The 20185-nt window shown below is 39.8% G+C and overlaps 2 protein-coding genes across 7 annotated transcripts in view; one reads left to right on the top strand and one right to left on the bottom strand.

The window, feature by feature from the left end:
* The window catches only part of gpsm2 (G protein signaling modulator 2), a 76644-nt gene extending 68304 nt beyond the window's left edge, over positions 1–8340 (top strand). For both annotated transcript variants that reach the window (XM_078561702.1, XM_078561703.1), the window contains one exon: positions 6616–8340. In XM_078561702.1, the coding sequence (XP_078417828.1) occupies positions 6616–6792 (177 nt within the window). In that variant the 3' untranslated portion in view covers positions 6793–8340. The remainder of the gene's footprint in view (positions 1–6615) is intronic.
* A 5831-nt stretch (positions 8341–14171) lies between these two features.
* clcc1 (chloride channel CLIC-like 1) overlaps positions 14172–20185 on the bottom strand; it is a 36671-nt gene continuing 30657 nt past the window's right edge. For 3 of the 5 annotated variants that reach the window (XM_078561693.1, XM_078561695.1, XM_078561692.1), the window contains one exon: positions 14172–15632. In XM_078561693.1, coding sequence (XP_078417819.1) covers positions 15591–15632 — 42 coding nt within the window. In that variant the 3' untranslated portion in view covers positions 14172–15590. Of the gene's footprint in view, positions 15633–15685; positions 16702–20185 lie in introns of those variants that run through there. The other 2 variants (XR_013579358.1, XM_078561694.1) reach the window with 2 other exon arrangements.

Raw genomic sequence — 20185 nt, forward strand, 5'->3', positions numbered from 1 at the left:
TGATGCACAATGTTCAGCACCATTTGCGACTCCTCAGATACTGAAGCAGTCCATGTCCAAATGCAGCAAGACCTGGACAATATCCAGGCTTGGGCTGACAACTGGCAAGAAACATTCATGCAATACAAGTGCCAGGCAACACTAATTCCAACAAGAGAGAATCTAACCATTGCCCCTTGACATTCAATGGCATTACCATTGCTGAATCCCCCAATATCAACATCTTGGAGGTTACCATTGACCAAAAACTGAGCTGGACTAACCATATAAATACTGTGGCTACAAGAGCAGGTCAGAGGCTAGGAATCTTCCGGCGAGTAGTTCACTTCCTGACTCTCCAAAGCCTGTCCACCATCTACAAAGCACAAGTTAAGGGTATGATGGAATACTCTCCACTTGTCTGGATGAGTGCAGCTCCAACAACACTCAAGAAGCTTGACACCATCCAGGACAAAGCAGCCTGCTTGATTGGCACCCCATCCACAAACATTCACTCCCTCCTCCACTGGTGCACAGTGGCAGCAGTGTCTACCATCTATGAGATGCACTACAGGAACTCACCAAGGCTCCTTACACAGCACCTTCCAAACCCACATCCACTACCATCTGGAAGGACAAGGGCAGGAGTCCCATTGGAACATCACCACCCGGAAGTTCCCCTCTAAGCCACTCACTACCCTGAATTGGAAATATATTGCTGTTCCTTCACAGTCGCCATATCAAAATCCTGGAACTCCTGCCCTAACAGCATTGTGGGTGTACCTACACCACGTGGACTGCAGCGGTTCAAGAAGGCAGCTCGCCACCACCTTCTCAAGGGCAATTAGGGATGAGCAATAAATGCTGACCTAGCCAGTGACGTCCACATCCCGTATGTAAGCGTTCTGACTGGTAGTACTTGCAAAACCTGTTTAACATGTACTGTTTGGTTCTAGAGAAAATAACTAACACCTGTCGATTTGCCTTCTTTGGAACATTAGAAATATATCAACATTTAGCCATTCAGTCCATTGTGTCTGTGCCAGCCTCAAAATGTTACAGTCTAATCCCACCTTCCAGCTCTTGGGCTGTAGCCTTGTAGGTTATGGCATTTCAGTTGTATATCCAAGCATTTTTTAAATGCAATGAGTGTTTCTGCCTCTTTCAGGCAGTGTGTTCCAAACCCCCATCACCTTCTGGGTGGAAAGTAATTACGCCAATTCTGCTTAATCCTTAGAGCAATTACTTTAAATCTATGCTGCTGGTTACTGATGTCTTTGTAATGGAAATAGGTCCTTCCAATTCACTCTATCTAGGCTCCTCATAATTTTATATACCTCAATTAAATTGCCTCTCAGCCCCCTCTGTTCCAGAGAAAACGAGCCTGGCCTATCCAATCTTTGATCATAGCTAAAATTCTCCATCAGTGACAATTTTGTAAATCTCCTCTGCCCTTTCTAGTGCAATCATGTTTTACCTGTAAAGCGGTAACCAGGATTATTATATACAGTACCCTATGCTGGAACTATATAAAACACTTGTTAGACTGCAGCTAATCTCCCTGCTCTTATACTGGGCAAGGGAAAATTAAAAGGAACTTACCCTATACTCCTTCTTCACCATCTATCTGGCCTGCTATCTTCAGGGATCTGTGGACTTGCATTCCAAGGATCTTGTTTCTTCACACTTCTCCATATCCTACATACATTGTGTGTTCCCTTACTTTGTTTGCCCTTCCCAGCCTAAATGCATTGCCTCTCACTTCTCCCGATTGAATTCAGTTTGCCATTTTACTTCCCACTTGACCAGTTAATTAATATCTTCCTGCAGTCTACAGCTTTCTTTCCCACTTCAATCACATGGCCAATTTTCATACCATCTGAAAACTTCTTATTCATGGTCCCACATTTAAGTCTAAATCATTGATGTATACCATGAACAGTAAGGGATCCCTAGTACTGAGCCCTGCAGAATCCCACTGGAAACAGCCTTTCAGACACACAAACGCCTGTCGACTATCACCCTTTGCTCTCTGCTACTGAGCCAATTTTGGAACCAAATTGACACTTTACCATGCATCCCATGAGCTTTTACATTTCTGACCAGTCTGCCGTGTGGGACCTTGTCAAAAACTTTGCTAACATACATGTGACTACAGTAAATATGCTACCCTCATAATCCCCTCTTACCATGTACCTGTGTTACCACCTCAAAGAAATTGAATCAGGAGAGTCAGAAGGGACCTTTTTTAACAAATTCATGATGATCGACCTTGATTAATCTGTGCCTTTCTAAATGACAAATTGCCTACTATTGAGGTTAGACTGACTGACCTGTAATTACTCAGGCTGTCCCTTCCTCTATTTTTAACCAAGGGACAGCGTTAGCAGCTCTCCAGTCCTTTGGCATCATGCCTGTAGCCAGAGAGGACTGGAAAATGATGGTCAGAGCCACTGCTATTCTTCCCTTGCTGCTTTTCACAGCTTGAGATGCATTTTATCTAGGCCTGCTGATTTTATCCACTTTCAAGAATGTGAAACACCTTGATATTCCTTCCCTCATTGTAGTTAAGGAAGAGTATGAAAGAGTAAACAATGCCTGCTTCGCACCCCCCCCCTCTTTTCTGAGAACGGAGGTAGTTTTCATTATTAAGAACCATACCAACCTCTTGTGCCTCTACACACAAGTTACCCTTTTGGTTTCTAATTGACCCTAATCTTAACTTACTTATCCTTTTGCTTTTTATGGATTTATAAAACGTCTGAGTTTTCCTTGATTCTACATTCACCAGGGAGACAATGTACGCTCCAGGAATCTCTTCTGTGGCCACAGAATCACCTGTCTACTTCCCTAACTATTGAATCTCTGATCACTATTGCTTTCCTCACCTTCCTCCTCTCTCTTCTTCCCACCCCAACCACACCACCACCCTGCACAGCTAAGCTACCCATGGTGCTGTAGCCTTGGTTCTGGTTGTAAGAGGAATCATCTCATTTCCAGATAGAAAACAGAGTGTAGGAATAAACAGGTGATTCTCAGGTTGGCAGGCTCAAAGATCAGTACTTGGACCCAGCTGTTCACATTCTGTATCAATGATTTGGATGTGGGGACCAAATGTAATATTTCTAAATTGTAAATGATACAAAACTAGGTGGGAATGTGTGTTGTGAGGAGGATGCAAAGAAACTTCAAGGGAAGTTGGACAGGCTTAGTGAGTGGGTAAGCAGATGGACTATAATGTGGATAAATGTGAGGTTATCCACTTTGGTAGGAGGAATGGAGGTGCAGAGTATTTCTTAAATAGTGAGAGATTGGGAAGTGTTATGTTCAAAGGTACCTGGGTGTCCTTGTTCATGAGTCACTGAAAGCTAACATGCAGGTGCAGCAAGCAATTAGGAAGGCAATTGGTGTGTTGGCCTTTATCGCCAAAGGATTTTGAGTACAGCAGTGAAGATGTCTAGCTTGAATTGTATAGAACCTTTGGTTGGAGTATTCTGTACAGTACTGGTCTCCAAGGAAGGGTATACTTGCCATAGAAGGAGTGCAGCAGAGTTTCACCAGACTGATTCCTGGGATGGCGGGACTGTCCTTCGAGGAGAGATTGAGGAAACTGGACCTGTATTCTCTAGAGTTTAGAAGAATGAGATGATCTCATTGAAACTTACAAAATTCTTAAGAGGCTGGATCTGGCAGATGCAGAAAGGATGTTTCCCCTGGTTGGAGATGAGACATTTCTTCACTCTGAGGGTCATGAATCTTTGGAATTCTCTACCCCAGAAGGCTGTGGAAGTTCAGTCACTGAGTATGTTCAAGTCAGAGATAGATAGATTTCTAGATACTAATGACATCAAGGGATATAAGGGTAGTGTGGAAAAATGGCATTGAGGTAGACAATCAGCCATGATGTACTTGAATGGTGGAGCAGGCTTGAGGCTGAATCGCTGCCCACTGCTCCTATGTTCCGATGCTCTCTAAATGATATTCAGTTTCGGTGAGGACGAAGTGCAGGTGCCATAAGAACATGAGAACTAGGAGCTGGGGTAGGCAATTCAGCCCCTTGAGCCTGCGCTGCCGCCATTCATTACGATCATGGCTGATCTCATTTCGGCCTCAACTCCAATTTCCCACCTTCTCTCCATAACCTTTCAACCCATTACTAATTAAAAATCTGTCTATCTCCTTAAATTTATTCAGTGTCCTGGCATCCACTGCACTCTGAGGTAGTGAATTCCTCAGATTCATGACCCTTTTGAGAAAAGCAATTCCTCCTAATCTCTGATTTAAATCTACCACCCCTTAGCCTAAAACTATGGTCTCTCGTTTTAGAATGCCCCAGAAGGGGAAACATCTGCTCCACGTCTACTTTGTCTATCCCCTTTAGCATCTTATATACCTCAATTAGATCTCCTCTCACCCTTCTAAACTCTAGCGAGTATAGGCCTAAACTGCTCAATCTCTCCTCATAAGACAAGCCCCGCATCTCTGGAATCAATCTAGTGAACCTCCTCTGAACCGCCTCCAGTGCAATTACATCCTTCCTCAAGTAAGGGGACCAAAACTGTGCACAGTACTCCAGGTGCGGTCTCACCAATGCCTTGTACAGTTGCAACAACACTTCCCTATTTTTATACTCTATTCCTTTAGCAATAAATGCCAAAATTCCATTTGCCTTCCTTATTACCTGCATACTAGCTTTCAGTGATTCATGCACGAGGACACCCAGATCCCTCTGTACTGAAGCATTCTGAAGTTTCTCTCCATTTAAATAATAAGTCGCCTTTTTATTCTTCCGACCAAAATGGATAACCTCACACTTATCCACGTTAAACTCCATCTGCCAAATTTTGGTCCATTCACCTAACCTGTTCATATCCATTTGTAAATTTCTTATTTCTTCATTGCAACTTACTTTCCCACCTATTTTGGTGTCATCCGCAAATTTAGCTATGGTACCTTCTACCCCTGAATCCAAGTCATTAATATAGATTGTAAATAGTTGGGGCCCAAGGACCGAACCCTGTGGCACCCCATTAGTTACAGCTTGCCATCCAGAAAAAGACCCATTTATCCCGACTCTCTGCTTTCTGTTGGTTAGCCAATCCTCTGTCCGAGCTAATATATTACCCCTAACTCCATGTGATCTTATCTTGTGTATTAATCTTTTGTGTGGCACCTTATCAAAGGCCTTCTGGAAGTCCAGATATACTACATCTACAGGATCCCCATTATCCACTTTGCTTGTCACATCTTCAAAGAACTCTAGCAAATTAGTCAAACACTATTTACTCTTCATAAAACCATGCTGACTCTGATGGATTGCATTTTGACTTTCCAAATGCCTCATTACTACTTCCTTAATAATGGATTCCAACAATTTCCCAACGACAGACCTTAAACTAACTGGTCTATAGTTTCCTACTTTCTGCCTCCCCCCCTTTTTGAATAAGGGCATTATATTAGCATTTTTACAATCCACTGGAACTTTTCCAGAATCCAGGGAATTTTGGAATATTATAGCCAATGCATCCACTATCTCCGCTGCCACTTCCTTTGCAACCCTGGGATGTAGGCCATCAGGTCCTGGGGACTTGTCACCCTTTAATCCCAATAGTTTGCTCAGTACTTTTTCTCTAGTGTTGATGATTGTTCTAAGTTTCTCCTTCTCTATATCTTCTGCACTGCCTGTTACTATTGGGGTGGTACTAGTGTCCTCCACTGTGAAAACTGAGGCAAAATATTGATTAAGCGTCACTGCCATTTCTGCATTCCCCACTATTAACTCCCCAGTCTCGTCCTCCAAGGGACCAACATTCACTTAAGCTACTCTCTTTCCTTTTTATATGTCCCCTGGGTATTTACCTGCCAAATCATCCTTGACTGCCTGGCAGTCAGCAGTTCCCTCTCTACCTGCACACCCTTGAGCTGTGGGATGACCACTTACAGAAATTTGCTACTCACGTAGCTGCCATCCATGTGGATACACTGCAACGATGCCAGCTGCTGCTTAAGATCCTCCAGTTGAAACTTCCTGCTAATGTGGTTGTCCAGGACACGGGATGTTTTCCTGGAGTTCCCACCTGGCAGAGGGTGTGTGTTCACCAAGACTGAGGTGTCCTGCCTTGCCTCTTATTTATTGGATTGCAATCTAAACTTGCCAGAAATAAAACTTATTTAAAACTTATCATGCTTGCAAGTTATTAGATCACTATTTCTTTCCTGAGCTTAAAGAGGAAAAAAAGGTCAATGATAATACCCACCAAACAGAAATCTAATTGTCCTGTGGCATCACTCCTTGATTTGTAGTTGCAATTGTGTGTAAGTTCATATTGTTTTGCCGACTTATATTTATTCTTTTTCTCCTGACTTCCAACAGACGTTTGTCAATATTTTGATTTGACCTGCTGCTTTAAAAAAATTGAAAAATTTAACTATATGAAGCTATGCTAAAATTCATATTATGGGTTTTTAATTTCAAACAAAAATATTCTGTAATTTTAGCTTTGCTCAACAGGTGGTTTAAATAACAAACTTCAGAGTAGAACATCCTTCATTGTAAGTGACTTAAATTTTTAGTTTCTTCAAATAACATTTAAAAAAAATTATTTTAGTATCTTTAATCGCTTGTACTTTCTTCAGGGTTCCAGGCTAGATGATCAGAGATGTGCACCACCACAACCTGTACGTAAATGTATTACTGTTCCTGATGAAGACTTCTTCAGCCTAATCCTGCGATCTCAGGCCAAACGGATGAATGAACAACGCGTCGCACTTCCCTCAAATGTGAAGGAACAAAAGAGGGACCTCTCCCATTGAACTGAATAAACATGTTTACTTATAATTTAAAAACTAATTATTCCAGGGAAATTGAAATTAATGGCTTGGATTTGGTAAAATTCACACTGCAATTTGGAGTGAAGGCAGTCTTGTCTTCTAAGGTTCTCTTGTCCACAAGCGTATGTTGCTCTTAAGTTTTTTTTTTCATTGTTCAGTTCCAAATTTTAAAGGAATTTGAATGATTTGGAAAGGTAGTAAAATGGGAACAATGTCAATCAATTCATATATAAACTGGTCAAAGGATATGCCAATAGTCTATATTTTTAAACTGAGAACTTTCTTTTATCACCGATCTAATGATGATCGTTACAGGTGAAGGATCATCCTGATTTTTTTTTTACATGTTAGATCAACAAATATTGACATTAGCTAAATTCATTTTTACCAAATGTTTAGATTTCTGTAAGCAGCAAAAAATTGCAACTGCCTTCATTTAAAAAAAACAATTTGAAAGATGAGCATTACCCATTTCGGGCTTTTAGTTTAAGCTAATTTTTGACATTTAATTACTACATGAAATCATTGGTATTTATAACAGAACTATTTTCTGATGTAAAAAATATTTGTAACCTTATTAATGTATTCTATTGCCAGTCTTGTGCTGATTTTCTCTCTTGCAGTTTAATGACGAGGTTTTCAAAGTAGATATAATTTGTGGATTTTTTTTTTGTAACTGCTGCTGTAAAAAATGCTTTTACTTCTTCTTTGCAAATCCAGTACTGAGCATTTATAACTTGTTTTACATATATTTGTTTTTGTGGTTGGGGTCAGTTTTTTGAGTTTTCATATTTACGTTTAAGGCTCCAAATCTATTTTCAAGTCATTCGTTCTGTCTTTCCCTAAGGTAAAAAGATATGTACATATTTTCTATAGTACAGTTGTAAAAGGATTAAACAAAAATATTTCTCAATCTTGTGGAAAAACTTGACTATTCTGCATAATTTAACAAGACTTATTTTTCAAATTCAGATCTCAAGATAAAAAGCAATATAACTAGGCATGTTGAAGAATTGTTTTCCTACTACAGCTATACAGCATTTCACATTTTGGGTTACTTTTACTTTTATCTCGAAGTTAGAAAAGCAATTTTGGGGTCAGTAATGTTCCCTAATAACAAAATTTATTACTTAGATCGTCATAGCTTTTATGACAATACCTCAATCTTGGCATGTCAATGTCTTATTTCATCAAACTACTGAAGTGAGATAGACAGGCATTGTATAGTTTGATTTTTGTTTTTGATAAAAGGATTCCAGGCAGCTCGGCAAAAGGAGCAATGTGTTCTATTCATTATTGGTCAGTGTAAAACACTGAATTAATGGTAGAATTGAGTACTTCATTACATTTTTTATATTTTTGGGTAGGCAAGGACTACAGGTTAATTTTTCTTAAGTGTTGATCACTATTGTCTTTTAGTGCAACTACTAGATATCAGTCATGTTTTTTTGCAATGATGTGTGTTGTGGAATCATGACTTCATAATGTATTTTTATTACACATGTAACATTAAAGTATGCTGCCTCCAAATTTGAATTCTGTCACATCTGTTTAAGGCATTGGATAAAAAATAAAATTACTTAGTAGTTAGTATGTTTTCAGTGAAGAAAATATGAAAGATTGCTGTATTTTAATACAATATTTTGGACAGTGTACAGAAAATACAAGTTAGGAGCAGGATTTTTAAAAGAGAGAACAGGAATGGAGAGCTAGTGGTATATCTACACATTGTTCCAGAAAGCATGACAGGTTGAGAAATTGGGTAAAAGGCAGGTGGGATCCTAGGCTTTGAAAATTTGCCCTCTGCCTCTTTTATAATCACCCATGGGGGGGTGAGCTTGGGTGTGGATGGGCCCAGAAAATCACTGTCACTGGCTTCTCGTGCCCTCAATTAATTGGTTGTTGTGGAGCTTATTAGGAGTATTGGGAGCAACAGTTAGAAATTTTCAAAGCGGGAGCACAGTGGATCTGGAACACATTTGAGCATTGCTGGCGGGAACACAGCAGAGAGCTGGTAGGGCTCGCAACTACAGTGTGAAAAAGATGTATAAAAGGGGAGATTTAAACTCAGTTGCTCATGTGGTGGCAGAGTTGCCATCACCAGAATTGAGAGGCTTGATTTTGTGAGTAGAGAATGTTTGAACTCAAGAGAGACGCACAAGACTGCTGACACCTGTGGCCACCTCTAGTCACACCTACTTGGCCTGGCTCATTGGAGCTCTTCCAGATAGAGGGACAGCTCTCCCATCTGCCACAGCCTCAAACAGGGCCTCGAGGGCAGCAGCAGAAAAACATAGGTTTGCTCAGGGATGGCTGCCAAAACCAACACTGGCCATCTACTCTCACTGCTCATTCATTTCCAAAGGCAACGGCCAGCCCAGTCATGACTGCCGTTTGCCTTTTAAATTGCCTGACTGTGTTTGGCTCCTGCCTGTGCCTGATGCCCCTAATTAGGTGCCAAACCTGGCTCCAGGCCAATTAGTGGCTAACACAGTATGAGGGTAGGGTATGGTGTCAGGTTCATGACCCTGGAATGAAAATTAAGCCCACAGAATTCAAAACAAAGGAAGTTATAACAAACCTCTATAAAACACAGATTTGGACTCAACATAAGAAATAGGAGCAGGAGTAGGCAATTCAGCCCCTTGAGCCTGCCTCGCTATTCAATACAATCATGGCTGATCTCATTTCGGCCTCAACTCCAATTTCTTGCCCTCGCCCCATAACCTTTCAACCCGTTACTAATTAAAAATCTGTCCATCTCCTTAAATTTATTCAGCGTCGCGGCATCCACTGCACTCTGAGGTAGTGAATTCCACAGATTCACGACTCTTTGAGAAAAGTAATTCCTCCTCATCTCTGATTTAAATCTACCACCCCTTACCCTAAAACTATGGCCTCTCGTTCAACTGGAGTATTGTATCTAATGCTGGGCACTAAACTTTAGGAAGGATGCAAAGGCTTTAGAGAATGCAGACAGGATTTACAAGACTTACTCCAGGGATGAGGGATTTCAGTTATTTTGACAATTGGAGAATCTGGAGCTGTACTCCTTCGAAAGAAAAAGCTTGGGAGGAGATTTGATAGAGGTGTTCAAAATCATGAGTTTAGACTAGTTAGAGTAGATAGCGAGAAATCGTTCCTGTTGGTCCAAGGGTCAACAAATGGAGGACACCGATTTATAGTGAATAGCAAAAAACTAATGCTGGGATAAGGGAAAAAAAACTATTTTACACAGCAAGTGGACTGCCTGAGTGTGGTGGAGACAGATTCAATTGTAGTTTTCAAAAGGGAATTGGATAAGCAGCCTGATGATTTTAAAAAAAATTGAAGGGCTAAGGGGAAAGGTCCAGGGAGTGGGACTAGCTGATTTGCTCTTGCACAGTACGAACACAGTCACAATGGACTGAATGGCCTCCTGTGTTGTAACCATTCTATGATACTATTTCTGCCAGCTCACCATTTTCCATCTCTTAAAGTGAATGAATGAAAATGTTGGCTGATAAACACAGCAGTGGAAAACCCAGGCTTATTCCATTAATCAATTCAATGTGGTGACGCTATCTGGTTAAGTGAAATTCTATTGACCTTTTCTGCTGACTTCATCCATACTATTCTTAAGTGCAAGGTGTCCGTCGCCACCCTTCTGGCTAGTGCTTCCTGCAGTATGATTTGCATCTTAATGCTATTTCACCAATTGGCCTCAGCTGATTCTCTCTAATACAGCAAGGCAAGAGACTACTTAAAATGCATTGCGTACTGAAGTACGTTGTCTTCTGTATCTATTCTGGGCTCTTGCATTTTGATGTCACACTCTGTTAAGCACTAAGCAGTGCTCACTTACAGGAAAAGTATGTGGCAATACCAAAAAGTACAACCTGTTTTTATGCAATGGAGTAGCAAGGCCACTGTACTGGGGCCAAGTCATTAAACATGCTATTGCTCTCATTTAAAGAGTAGCAGACTTGGCAAATGGGCTGCTTAAGTACAATTGCACCTGTAGCTGGGTCAATGTGTACATGAACATATCATTTAAACAAAAAAAAAACTTACATTTATCACTCTTTAATGTAAACAGTCATTTTGAGTTTTGCTGAAAAAAGAGACGTGGAAATTTTTTGTCTTGCACTCGTCAGGACACTTCAAGAATACCAATATAAGGGGAAAACAACAATTTATACTGTACAAGAAGAGAGTGCTGATTGGTTGTCAAGTGGACTCTAATTGGTAGAGGCGTTGTCATGGAGAATGCACCAGGGATGGTGACGACAGTTAAATGCCAGGCATTGTCTGAAATTTAAACTAGGCAGCTTGACCCTGATTGGTCAAGGCATTGCCCTGAGTAATGAGGCAGCAAATGGCTGTCACTTATTTTGTTTAGTTGAAATAGGCACAATGTGTGTACATGTTCTTTCTGTCTGCACAGGACCCTGTGTATTAATATATGTAGCTTCCAGTTCATAGAAATGTGCCACACTGCGAGCTCCACTGACAATCTTAATTTGGTTGTTAATCCTCGTGTGCTAAGAATTACATTATTTAGCAAATGTTATCCAATCATGGAATTACACCTAATGTTGGGCACTGTGTTTTGAGTTTTGCAAGCACAGGCTGATTGGGTACAGTCTGTACCTTGCCTGTTGTGAACAGCAACTGGGACATGCTGTTTGATGATACGCCAGTCTTTGGGATGTACAGCCTACACACCTAGCATCAGATTGGCACCAAAATTCATCTGCCACATTACTCATTTGTGTGATAGGCAAGACGTCTTCTTAGCTTGATGGCAACATCCTGTTAGTGGCGAATACCACTCGTGTTACTACTGCATAGTAGCAGTGGTGAAACAATTCTCCTGCTGCTCACATTTTTGAGATACCTTGCCCTTCCAGGGTAATCTGAGGTAGACGGGGTACTTTTCAGGGCCAAAAATGGCAGCCTTAAGCCCATGCATTGCATGAATCAGTATTCATTGAATTTATGAACTCGGCAACTCGCGCAGTTGAGTTCACTTTTAATGAACCATGTATGCCCAAATAAATGTTGCTGCCATGGGAACCCCTCTAGGCCCAGCTCTCACAAACATCTTTGTTGGGTTCCATGAGAAACGTGTCTTCAATGGAATGACGCCTAACCACCTACCCCTCGTATATTTCCGACAGCGGATAGTTTGCTATATTTAAATTCGCAGCTGCATGTAATAATTTCCTTAAACGTATTAATGGGCTCCATCCTGTGCTCAAATTCACATTTGAAATGGAGCAGTCAAATGAACTCCCCTTCCTTGTCATACTAATTGAGAAATCTGCCAGAGGGTCCTCTACCACGGTCTACCGCAAGCTTACCTTCACTGGTCAATGTATGCGTTGGGATTCTTACAGTTCCATATTCCATAAGGTTGGTCTTATCGACAACCTTGTAAATAGGGCCTGAGCCTTTTGCTCACCATGAAAACTTGATGCTGAAATAGGGCACATCAAAGGCATCCTGTGGGATAATGGCTACCCTGATCAGATCATTTTGCACTGTATATCATGCAAACTCATGAACAGGGCTAAAGCCGTCACATTTGGCCCTGAAAAGTGCCCATTCCACCCCAGATTACCCTGGAAGGGCAAGGTCTCTCAAAAATTTGAGCAACAGGTGAAGCTAGCTGTTTCATGCTGCCATTATGCAGTAGCAACATTAGTGGTATTCGCCACCAACAGTATGCTACCATCAAGCCGAAAAGATGTTCGCACATCACACAAATGAGTAATGTTGTATATGGATTTCAATGCCAGTGTGATGCTTGGTATGTAGGTCATATCAAACAGCATGTCCCAAACGCTGTTCACAATGGGTAAGGTACAGGCCGTACCCAACCAGCCTGTGCTTGCTAAACTTAAAACAGTGTCCAACATTAGATGCGATTCCCCGCTTGGAGAACATTTGCTAAATAATCCTGTGTGTGTGAAGAATTATGCTGACAACCAATTTAAGTTTGCCAGTCGGGCTTGCACTGTGATGCATTTGCTACATATATTAATACACAGGGCCTTGTTCTTTGCAGACAGAAATAACTTGTACAACACAGTGCGCTTGCTTCAGCTAAACAAAATAAGTGACAGCCATTCACTGACTCATTCCTCAGGGCAATGTCTTGACTAATCAGGGTCAAGCTGCCTGGTTTAAATTTCAAACAATGCTTGGCAGTTAACTGTCAGTCACCATCACTAGTGCATTCTCCATGGCAACACCTCTACCAATGAGAGTCCACTTGCCAAATAATCAGCACTCCCCTCACGCAGTATAAGTTGTTTTCTCCTTAGACTGGTATTATTGCAAAATGTCCTGATGCGTGCAAGATGAAAGGCTTTGACATGTCTTACTTTTCAGTAATACTCTAATGTAGAAAAACATTCCAAGGTTCCTCACTCTGCCAGGACCAAACAGTCTGAATTGGAGATTTTAAATATAATTTGTATATTTGTGATTTATCATTGAAAGACATGAAGTATTATAGTTTAGTATCAAGAAATTAGGCAATTATATTAGGTAATATAAGCTAAAGGGTACAATTTTAAAGGGGATGCAGGAACATAGGCACCTGGCGGTGTGCTTATACAAATCTTCAAAGGTGGCAGGTCGAGTTTAGCAGGCTGCTAAAAAGCAAGGAAGTTATGCTAGACTTTCAGTAAAACACTGGTGAAGCCCCCAGCGGGAGTAGATGTCTAATTTTAGGTTGCACATTTTAGGAAGGGTGTCAAGGTCTTGGAGAGGGTGCAGAAGAGACTGACAGAAATAGGGGACTTCAGTAATGTGCAGAGACTGAAGAAGCTGAGGTTGTTCTTTAAAATTGTAAAGGGGTTTGATAGAAACACAGATTTAATGTGATCTGGAACGCACTGCCTGAAAGGGTCGTGGAAACATTCAACAGTAACTTCTGAAGAGAGTTGGATAATACTTGAAAGGAAAAAAAATACAGGGCTATCTGGGAAAGAACAGGGGATTGCATCTAATTAGATAGATCTACCAAAAGAGCCAGGATAGACACAAATGACTTCCTTCCTTATCATACGATTGTAAGAAAAGTTTAATTTCATGAACATGTTAAAAGGACTGTTACACATATTTACAAATTACAGATCAAATTCTTTCCATAGGACTTCTAAAAATAATTTAAAACTAATTTTTTGCATGAAGAATTTGAGGTAGTCTTTACAGTGCCAACTTTGGAAATTAATACAAGTAATAAACAAGCTATTTACTTCAGGTGGGAAACAAAAAAGGCGACCACACTCAGTTACAGTATGAACAAAAAATAATGACTATATTATCTGAAACCACTTTCGCCATGAAACTTTGTTTTTCTTTTTATCCAAGAAGTTCTTAGATGTGACAACATAGTCTTGGGGTATTCATTTAAAAAATCTACTCTTCCTACAAGTATAGTATTATGTGAGAAGTACCACCGCCATCATAAACAATATAATTAGCCATTTATCTTGATTTTAAAAATACTTGTTTACAAATTGTGGCGACCCTACATAATGTCCAATGATAACTTTCTTCTAGCTGACTAATCCAAGAGACTTCACTAGTTTCTAATTTTGAATATTGCTTCACTAACTTCTGTCAGTTCTCTGATGTTAATTCTTCAAGTTTAAAAGGCTTCTGTTTAAATCACCAGGAAAGTGAAACAGAAAAACACATACATTAAAGCTAAACTATTACATATAAGACCATAAGACAAAGGAGCAGAAATTAGGCCATTCGGCCCATCGAGTCTGCTCTGCCATTCAATCATGGCTGATAAGTTTCTCAACCCCATTCTCCCGCCTTCTCCCCGTAACCTTTGATCCCCTTACCAATCAAGAACCTATATATACCTTTATATACATATAAATGTTATGATTATTAGAAAGGCAAAAGGTGGCATGATGCACTCTAAACGCTATTGGTTTTGATTAATTTCAGGTTTGTTTAATATTGCTATCACATTTCAGATGCACCTCAGTAAAATATCAGTAGCACAATCAGTGCCCCAAAAGGAATAGACAGGTGGCCAAGTTATACACATTTCTTGTGTTTCCTAGTAAAAGTAAACAATTTTTTGCAGTGAAGTAATTGTGGGACAGTACTGAATGTAAACAGATCAGTGATAAACCAGCATTAATACAGGACTTCTACTGACACTGGTGCAGGTAGCATTCAATGCCAGAACTGTAGGCTCCTGATGCATTGGTTATAGCCCAAGATTTGCAGTGGAGTTGTAAGTTTGTGCCATCTATAGAATTCCCTAAAGTTGATGAACACCATTCTAGTCTAGTGCGCAAACAATGGTAATGGACCGGATCAGCAAATGCTGCTTCCAGTCTAAACAATGAAATAAAAGTTTAACTGAAAAAAATAATGTATTGTTATACAATTATGTAGCCTTAATTGAACTTAGTGCTTTTTATACCTGCAATTTTAAAAAAATAACAATATTTTAAAACTTTTGTTTGTATCATGTTGCACGTTTTTCTCCTGATAACTCATTTTACTTTATGTTCTGAAGCTTTGTTCACAAGGAGATGTATGTGAAGGAATGAAGATTGTTATTTGTCCACCCAAATTTAAAATGCTCACTAGCAATACAATTGTGTTACTTCAGAGGTTAACGAAGTCATGTTAATGAATGAAAGAAATGATGTGCACTTCATTATGAAAAATACTTGAGATCATTTGACAGAAATTTCCAATAACCAGCAACTGTTGCAAGATACAACTAAGGTTGGTTTCTTCAACAGAAATCCTCATGTTCTTTGGTTCTCTCCAAATTCTGGATTATTGAAAGCCTACGGAACAAACAAGCATTAATTACTCAACTCAAGAGTTTGAAAAATAATAATCTACATTATTTCACTTGTTAAGAGTTTAATAATCAAAAGAAATGTTGTTACTCCATTCACATACAATATGAACAATGTTGAAAATCTCAGAGTATCCTTAATGAGTTACAGGGAAATTAACACAAGAAATTCATTACACACATTAGCAGATTTTCCCAGAACACACTTAAATCTTTAATTATGACTTCAAACTCTTCTACATTACAATGTTTGATACAAAGTTAGACAATGTGGATAAACCACCACATTAGAGACAAAACACTTGTTTAAGTTTGAAAATGCAGAGAAAAAAATTCATGCAAAACTCAAATAAGGCACACATTACACAAATGAGGTTAAAATCAGAAAACCCATCACTGTAGAGCAGTGACATTTCATTAATAATACTGTGGCTCTAGAAATTGCTCGCCCAAAACAATAATTTGACTTTTGCTCAGGAAAACACCACAGATTCTTTCTTTCAGCAAATTCTGATTGACAATTAAACCTCAGCCAACTTAAAAAATTATTATTATTCATTCTTCAGAAGTAGGCTGAATTTGGTGCCTTGAGCTGGTGGCGGGTCCCTTAGTTACCCAGGTAGGCTTAGAAGGGCTATGTCTCTATTATTTCAGAAGCATATACTAAAAGGTAATTTGATCGAGCTGTACAAAATAATGGAAGGATGGATTGTGTTTGCGTGGGCCAATTATTTTAATGGATAGCCAAGGATCATGCTTACATGTTATGCAAGGACAGAACTAGGTAGCATGTTAGGTGGTTACTAAATATCAGACCTGTAGAACAGGTTTCCAGCACATGCAATAAACATTTGTACACTTGAGAGAGAGAGATGTGGACCTGCTTCTGGCTGAAGTGGAGATCACCTTGTACATGAGGTACAATATCTTGTACGATAAATTGGGGCCAATGTGGACTTCAAGGCTAATTTGTTCCCCAATTGGCCTGGGCTTCTAATCTGGTTTTTACCCTTCCTTTCAACAGGTTCCAAATTGTTTCAGAGAAGAGCATTCTCCTGTGCACAAAACCACAATCACCAACAAAGCACAGCCTTCAACAAATGGGCATTAACTGTACAATACAATAGACAGAGAATCACATTAGACTAGAATCACAGGATAAATTCACTGTAATCTCCACTTGTCCATAAAGAAATATTAATCTTCTTAACTCTAACACTAAAGTAGTTTCTGAATTGAAATAGCTTATTTCTGGATCCGATTCTACATATGTGCCAGTGTCAACCAAAACCTAATTAGAGAACTGGTTTAAAATCTTCACATACCTCTCCTTTCCAGGGTGCAGTGGCTTTTTTCACCTCTACTTTCCTCCCATCCTTTATGGCTATATGACTGCTAATATGGAATCTTATTGGATAAATAATCAGCAACTCATTGCATTACTCCTGGGTACTCAAGTGTTTTTAAAGTGCCATTCCCCAAACGCCCATGATACTTTCACTCCCATCAATGCCAGCATGCACCAAGACAGTCAACATTTATTTGACACTTTTGCTGCATTGATATCTTGGTTATGCTCAGTAAAATCATGTCACATTCATAACTTTTGAAATTGAACTTAACTGAGTGTGATATCTTTTGGGGCTGACATTTATTTTAAGATGGACAACATGTGCACAAAAGATGACCACCGAAGATCATCTGACCTGATCTATGAATTCTCAAACTGGCACCCTGTCTCTCAAGGGGAAAACAATACATTCCAGATTAAGAGGTGTCAACCACCCTCCTGAGACCAGCCAAAAGACATTCCAAATTGGATGGGTCTTTCTGAAACAAAGATGGTGACTGTCTCAATCTGCCCTCCTCAGGGGATTAAAGCCTTCAAAAAAAAAAATCAGGTTGTGGCTAATCAAGCTAAAACCAGCACCATATCATAAAATTTGGAAAAGGGACTGTGAGAAGCCACATGGTAGGGCAAACATATTGGTCACCCACTTAAGTTTTTATGTGCAGCTGCAAAAAGACATGGCAGCAGCAGAAAGTGCAGTAACATCTATGCATAAGAACCGGAGACTGTAACATCGTGAGGTCTCCAAGCCTGTTTATTTCCAAGTCCAACAATACAGCAAACGGACCTCCTGATAATGAGACTGCAAGCAAATAACTTTGTGACCACAGAAAGTCCATCTCTTCATGAGAATCCTGAAAATCACTTCAGCACATGACTCCGGCTGTTGAACTTACATAAACTGCACTTCAGGAGTGAAAAATGTCTTTTGCACCAGGCGTGCAATGCATGTTTTACAGAACAGGACAATCATGTGAATTATAAACTATTCCTTTTGTTAATAGGTTGTAAAATTGCATTGTTCTCTTCAACTGTACTTTCCTGGAGTGTGTCCATGTGTGTGTCTGTGTGAGTGAGTGTCAGAACGTTGGATTTCAGAAGGAGCATGTGAATAAATTATTTAAACCCACGAAAAGCTTGCTGTTTGGTTATTCCAATTGTCCACAGACTCGGGCGTTAAGAAACACACACATATCTTCCTTTCAAAAGCTTACTAACTATGGAAAGTAGGGAAAGGAAGAGGGACTTCAGTAGTTTTCTCTCGCCCTGTCCGTAACATTCTTAAGCTACTAAAATCAATTGCTTACTCACTGAATTCTCTCATTGAAACATATCAGTTTCAACTGAATTATCCTTTAAATCTTTCTTACAAACTTATTAAGCTTCTCATTCTCTACAATTTAAAAGATATAAATTCATTAAGTACAATTAAAATTAATTTTTTTATCCACTCTATGCTACATGTTTTACATGTTGTATCAATGCGTCTTAGTCTTACATGAACATTTCTTCACTTGTTTTTTCTACCAAGCTTTGGTTTATAAATGTACCATACATCTATTTCTTGAATATTGCTGAAAAGAGAGACATGTTGCTGAAGTCTTTTGTCTTGCACTCATCAGGACAAACGCAAGAATGCCAAAATGATCAGAACAGTTTATAAGACAGGAGAAGAGGGAGCTGACTGATTGGCTGAGTCATTGCCATGGAGAAAGCAAGACGGAACTATAGGCTCCCCAAGCTCCCGGGGAATTCAAAAAAGGTGCAAGGCTTGAACAAATTCCTTTTGTTTGCAGAGAACAGGTCCCTTTGTATGAACATGTGTCATTTCTAGCAAGCCACGTGGCAAGCTTGACTGATTACCTCAAACTGGTTGAGCGTGTGAATAGCTACACAAACAAGATTGTTCAGCAAGTGTTGCCCAATCACGGAATCAAATCTAACAGTAGACAGTTGTTTCAGTTTTTGCGAGCATGGGCTGGTTGAGTACGGTCTGAACTCTGCCTATTATGAAGAATCGAAGGAACATGTTGTTTGATTCGATCAGCCGGTCGCTGGAACATAGGGCCCACATACCAGGCAGGATGCCGTTGTCAGTCCAAAAAGATGTTTTGCCAACCACACATTTGAACAATGTAGTGTATGAATTTCACTGCCAATGTGATGGCAGGTATGTGGGCTGTATGTCCCAGCGACTGGCTGATCGAATCAAACATTTTCCTTTGGGCGTTCATAATAGGCAGTGTACAGACCATAATCAACCAGCCCATGCTTGCAAAGTCCAAAGCAAAATGTCTACTATTGGATGTGATTCCACGATTGGGCAGCACTTGCTGAACAATTCTGAGTGCAGTAATGTCATTAACAACCAATTTAAGATAATCAGTCGCGCTTCTAATGCGGCTCATTCATACTTGCTAGAAATGACATACATTTATACACAGGGATCTGTTCTCTGCAAACAAATGGAATATGTTCAAGCCTTGCACCTTTTTTGAATTACCTGGGAGCTCAGGGAGCCTAAAGTTCCTCATTGCTTTCTCCATGGCGATGCCTCAGCCAATCAGAGTCAACCTGCCAACCAATCAGCACTCTTTTCTCCTGTGGGACAATATGTTGTGATTGTTTGAAATTTGGCATTTTTGCATTTGTCCTGATGAATGCAAGACAAAACGCTTCAGCAACATGTCTCTCTTTTCAGCAATATTCAAGTTCTGTACTAACATGTCTGTTTCTCATAACTACAATAATTCAACACTTTATCATAAAATCTTGCCGCATTGAAGGAGGCCATTCATCCCATCATGCCTGTGCCAGCTCTTTAATATCCAGCCTCGCTCCTGTTCTTTCCCCAGTCTCACAATTTTCTCTGTTTCAAGTATTTATCGTATTTTCTTGCATCTGCTTCCAACAGCCTTTTCAGGCAGTGCATTCCAGAACATAATAGCTCGCTGTGCAAAAAAACTCTCATCTCAGCTCTTGCTCTTTTGCTAATTACATTAAATATGTGTTCTCTGGTTACCTACCCTTCAATCAGCAAAAACAATTTCTCTATATTTACTTTATCAAAACACAGCAACATTTATGAATCAGATAATCCCCCACTATATAAATGCAAGCCGTTGCTATTTGGTGCCAACAAACTCTTTTGACCTTTATCAGTCAGAGGAAGGCTTTAAAAGGGCAAA

The sequence above is a fragment of the Cetorhinus maximus genome, chromosome 17, assembly GCF_964194155.1.
Source record: "Cetorhinus maximus chromosome 17, sCetMax3.hap1.1, whole genome shotgun sequence".
In the NCBI taxonomy this organism is placed as follows: domain Eukaryota; kingdom Metazoa; phylum Chordata; class Chondrichthyes; order Lamniformes; family Cetorhinidae; genus Cetorhinus; species Cetorhinus maximus.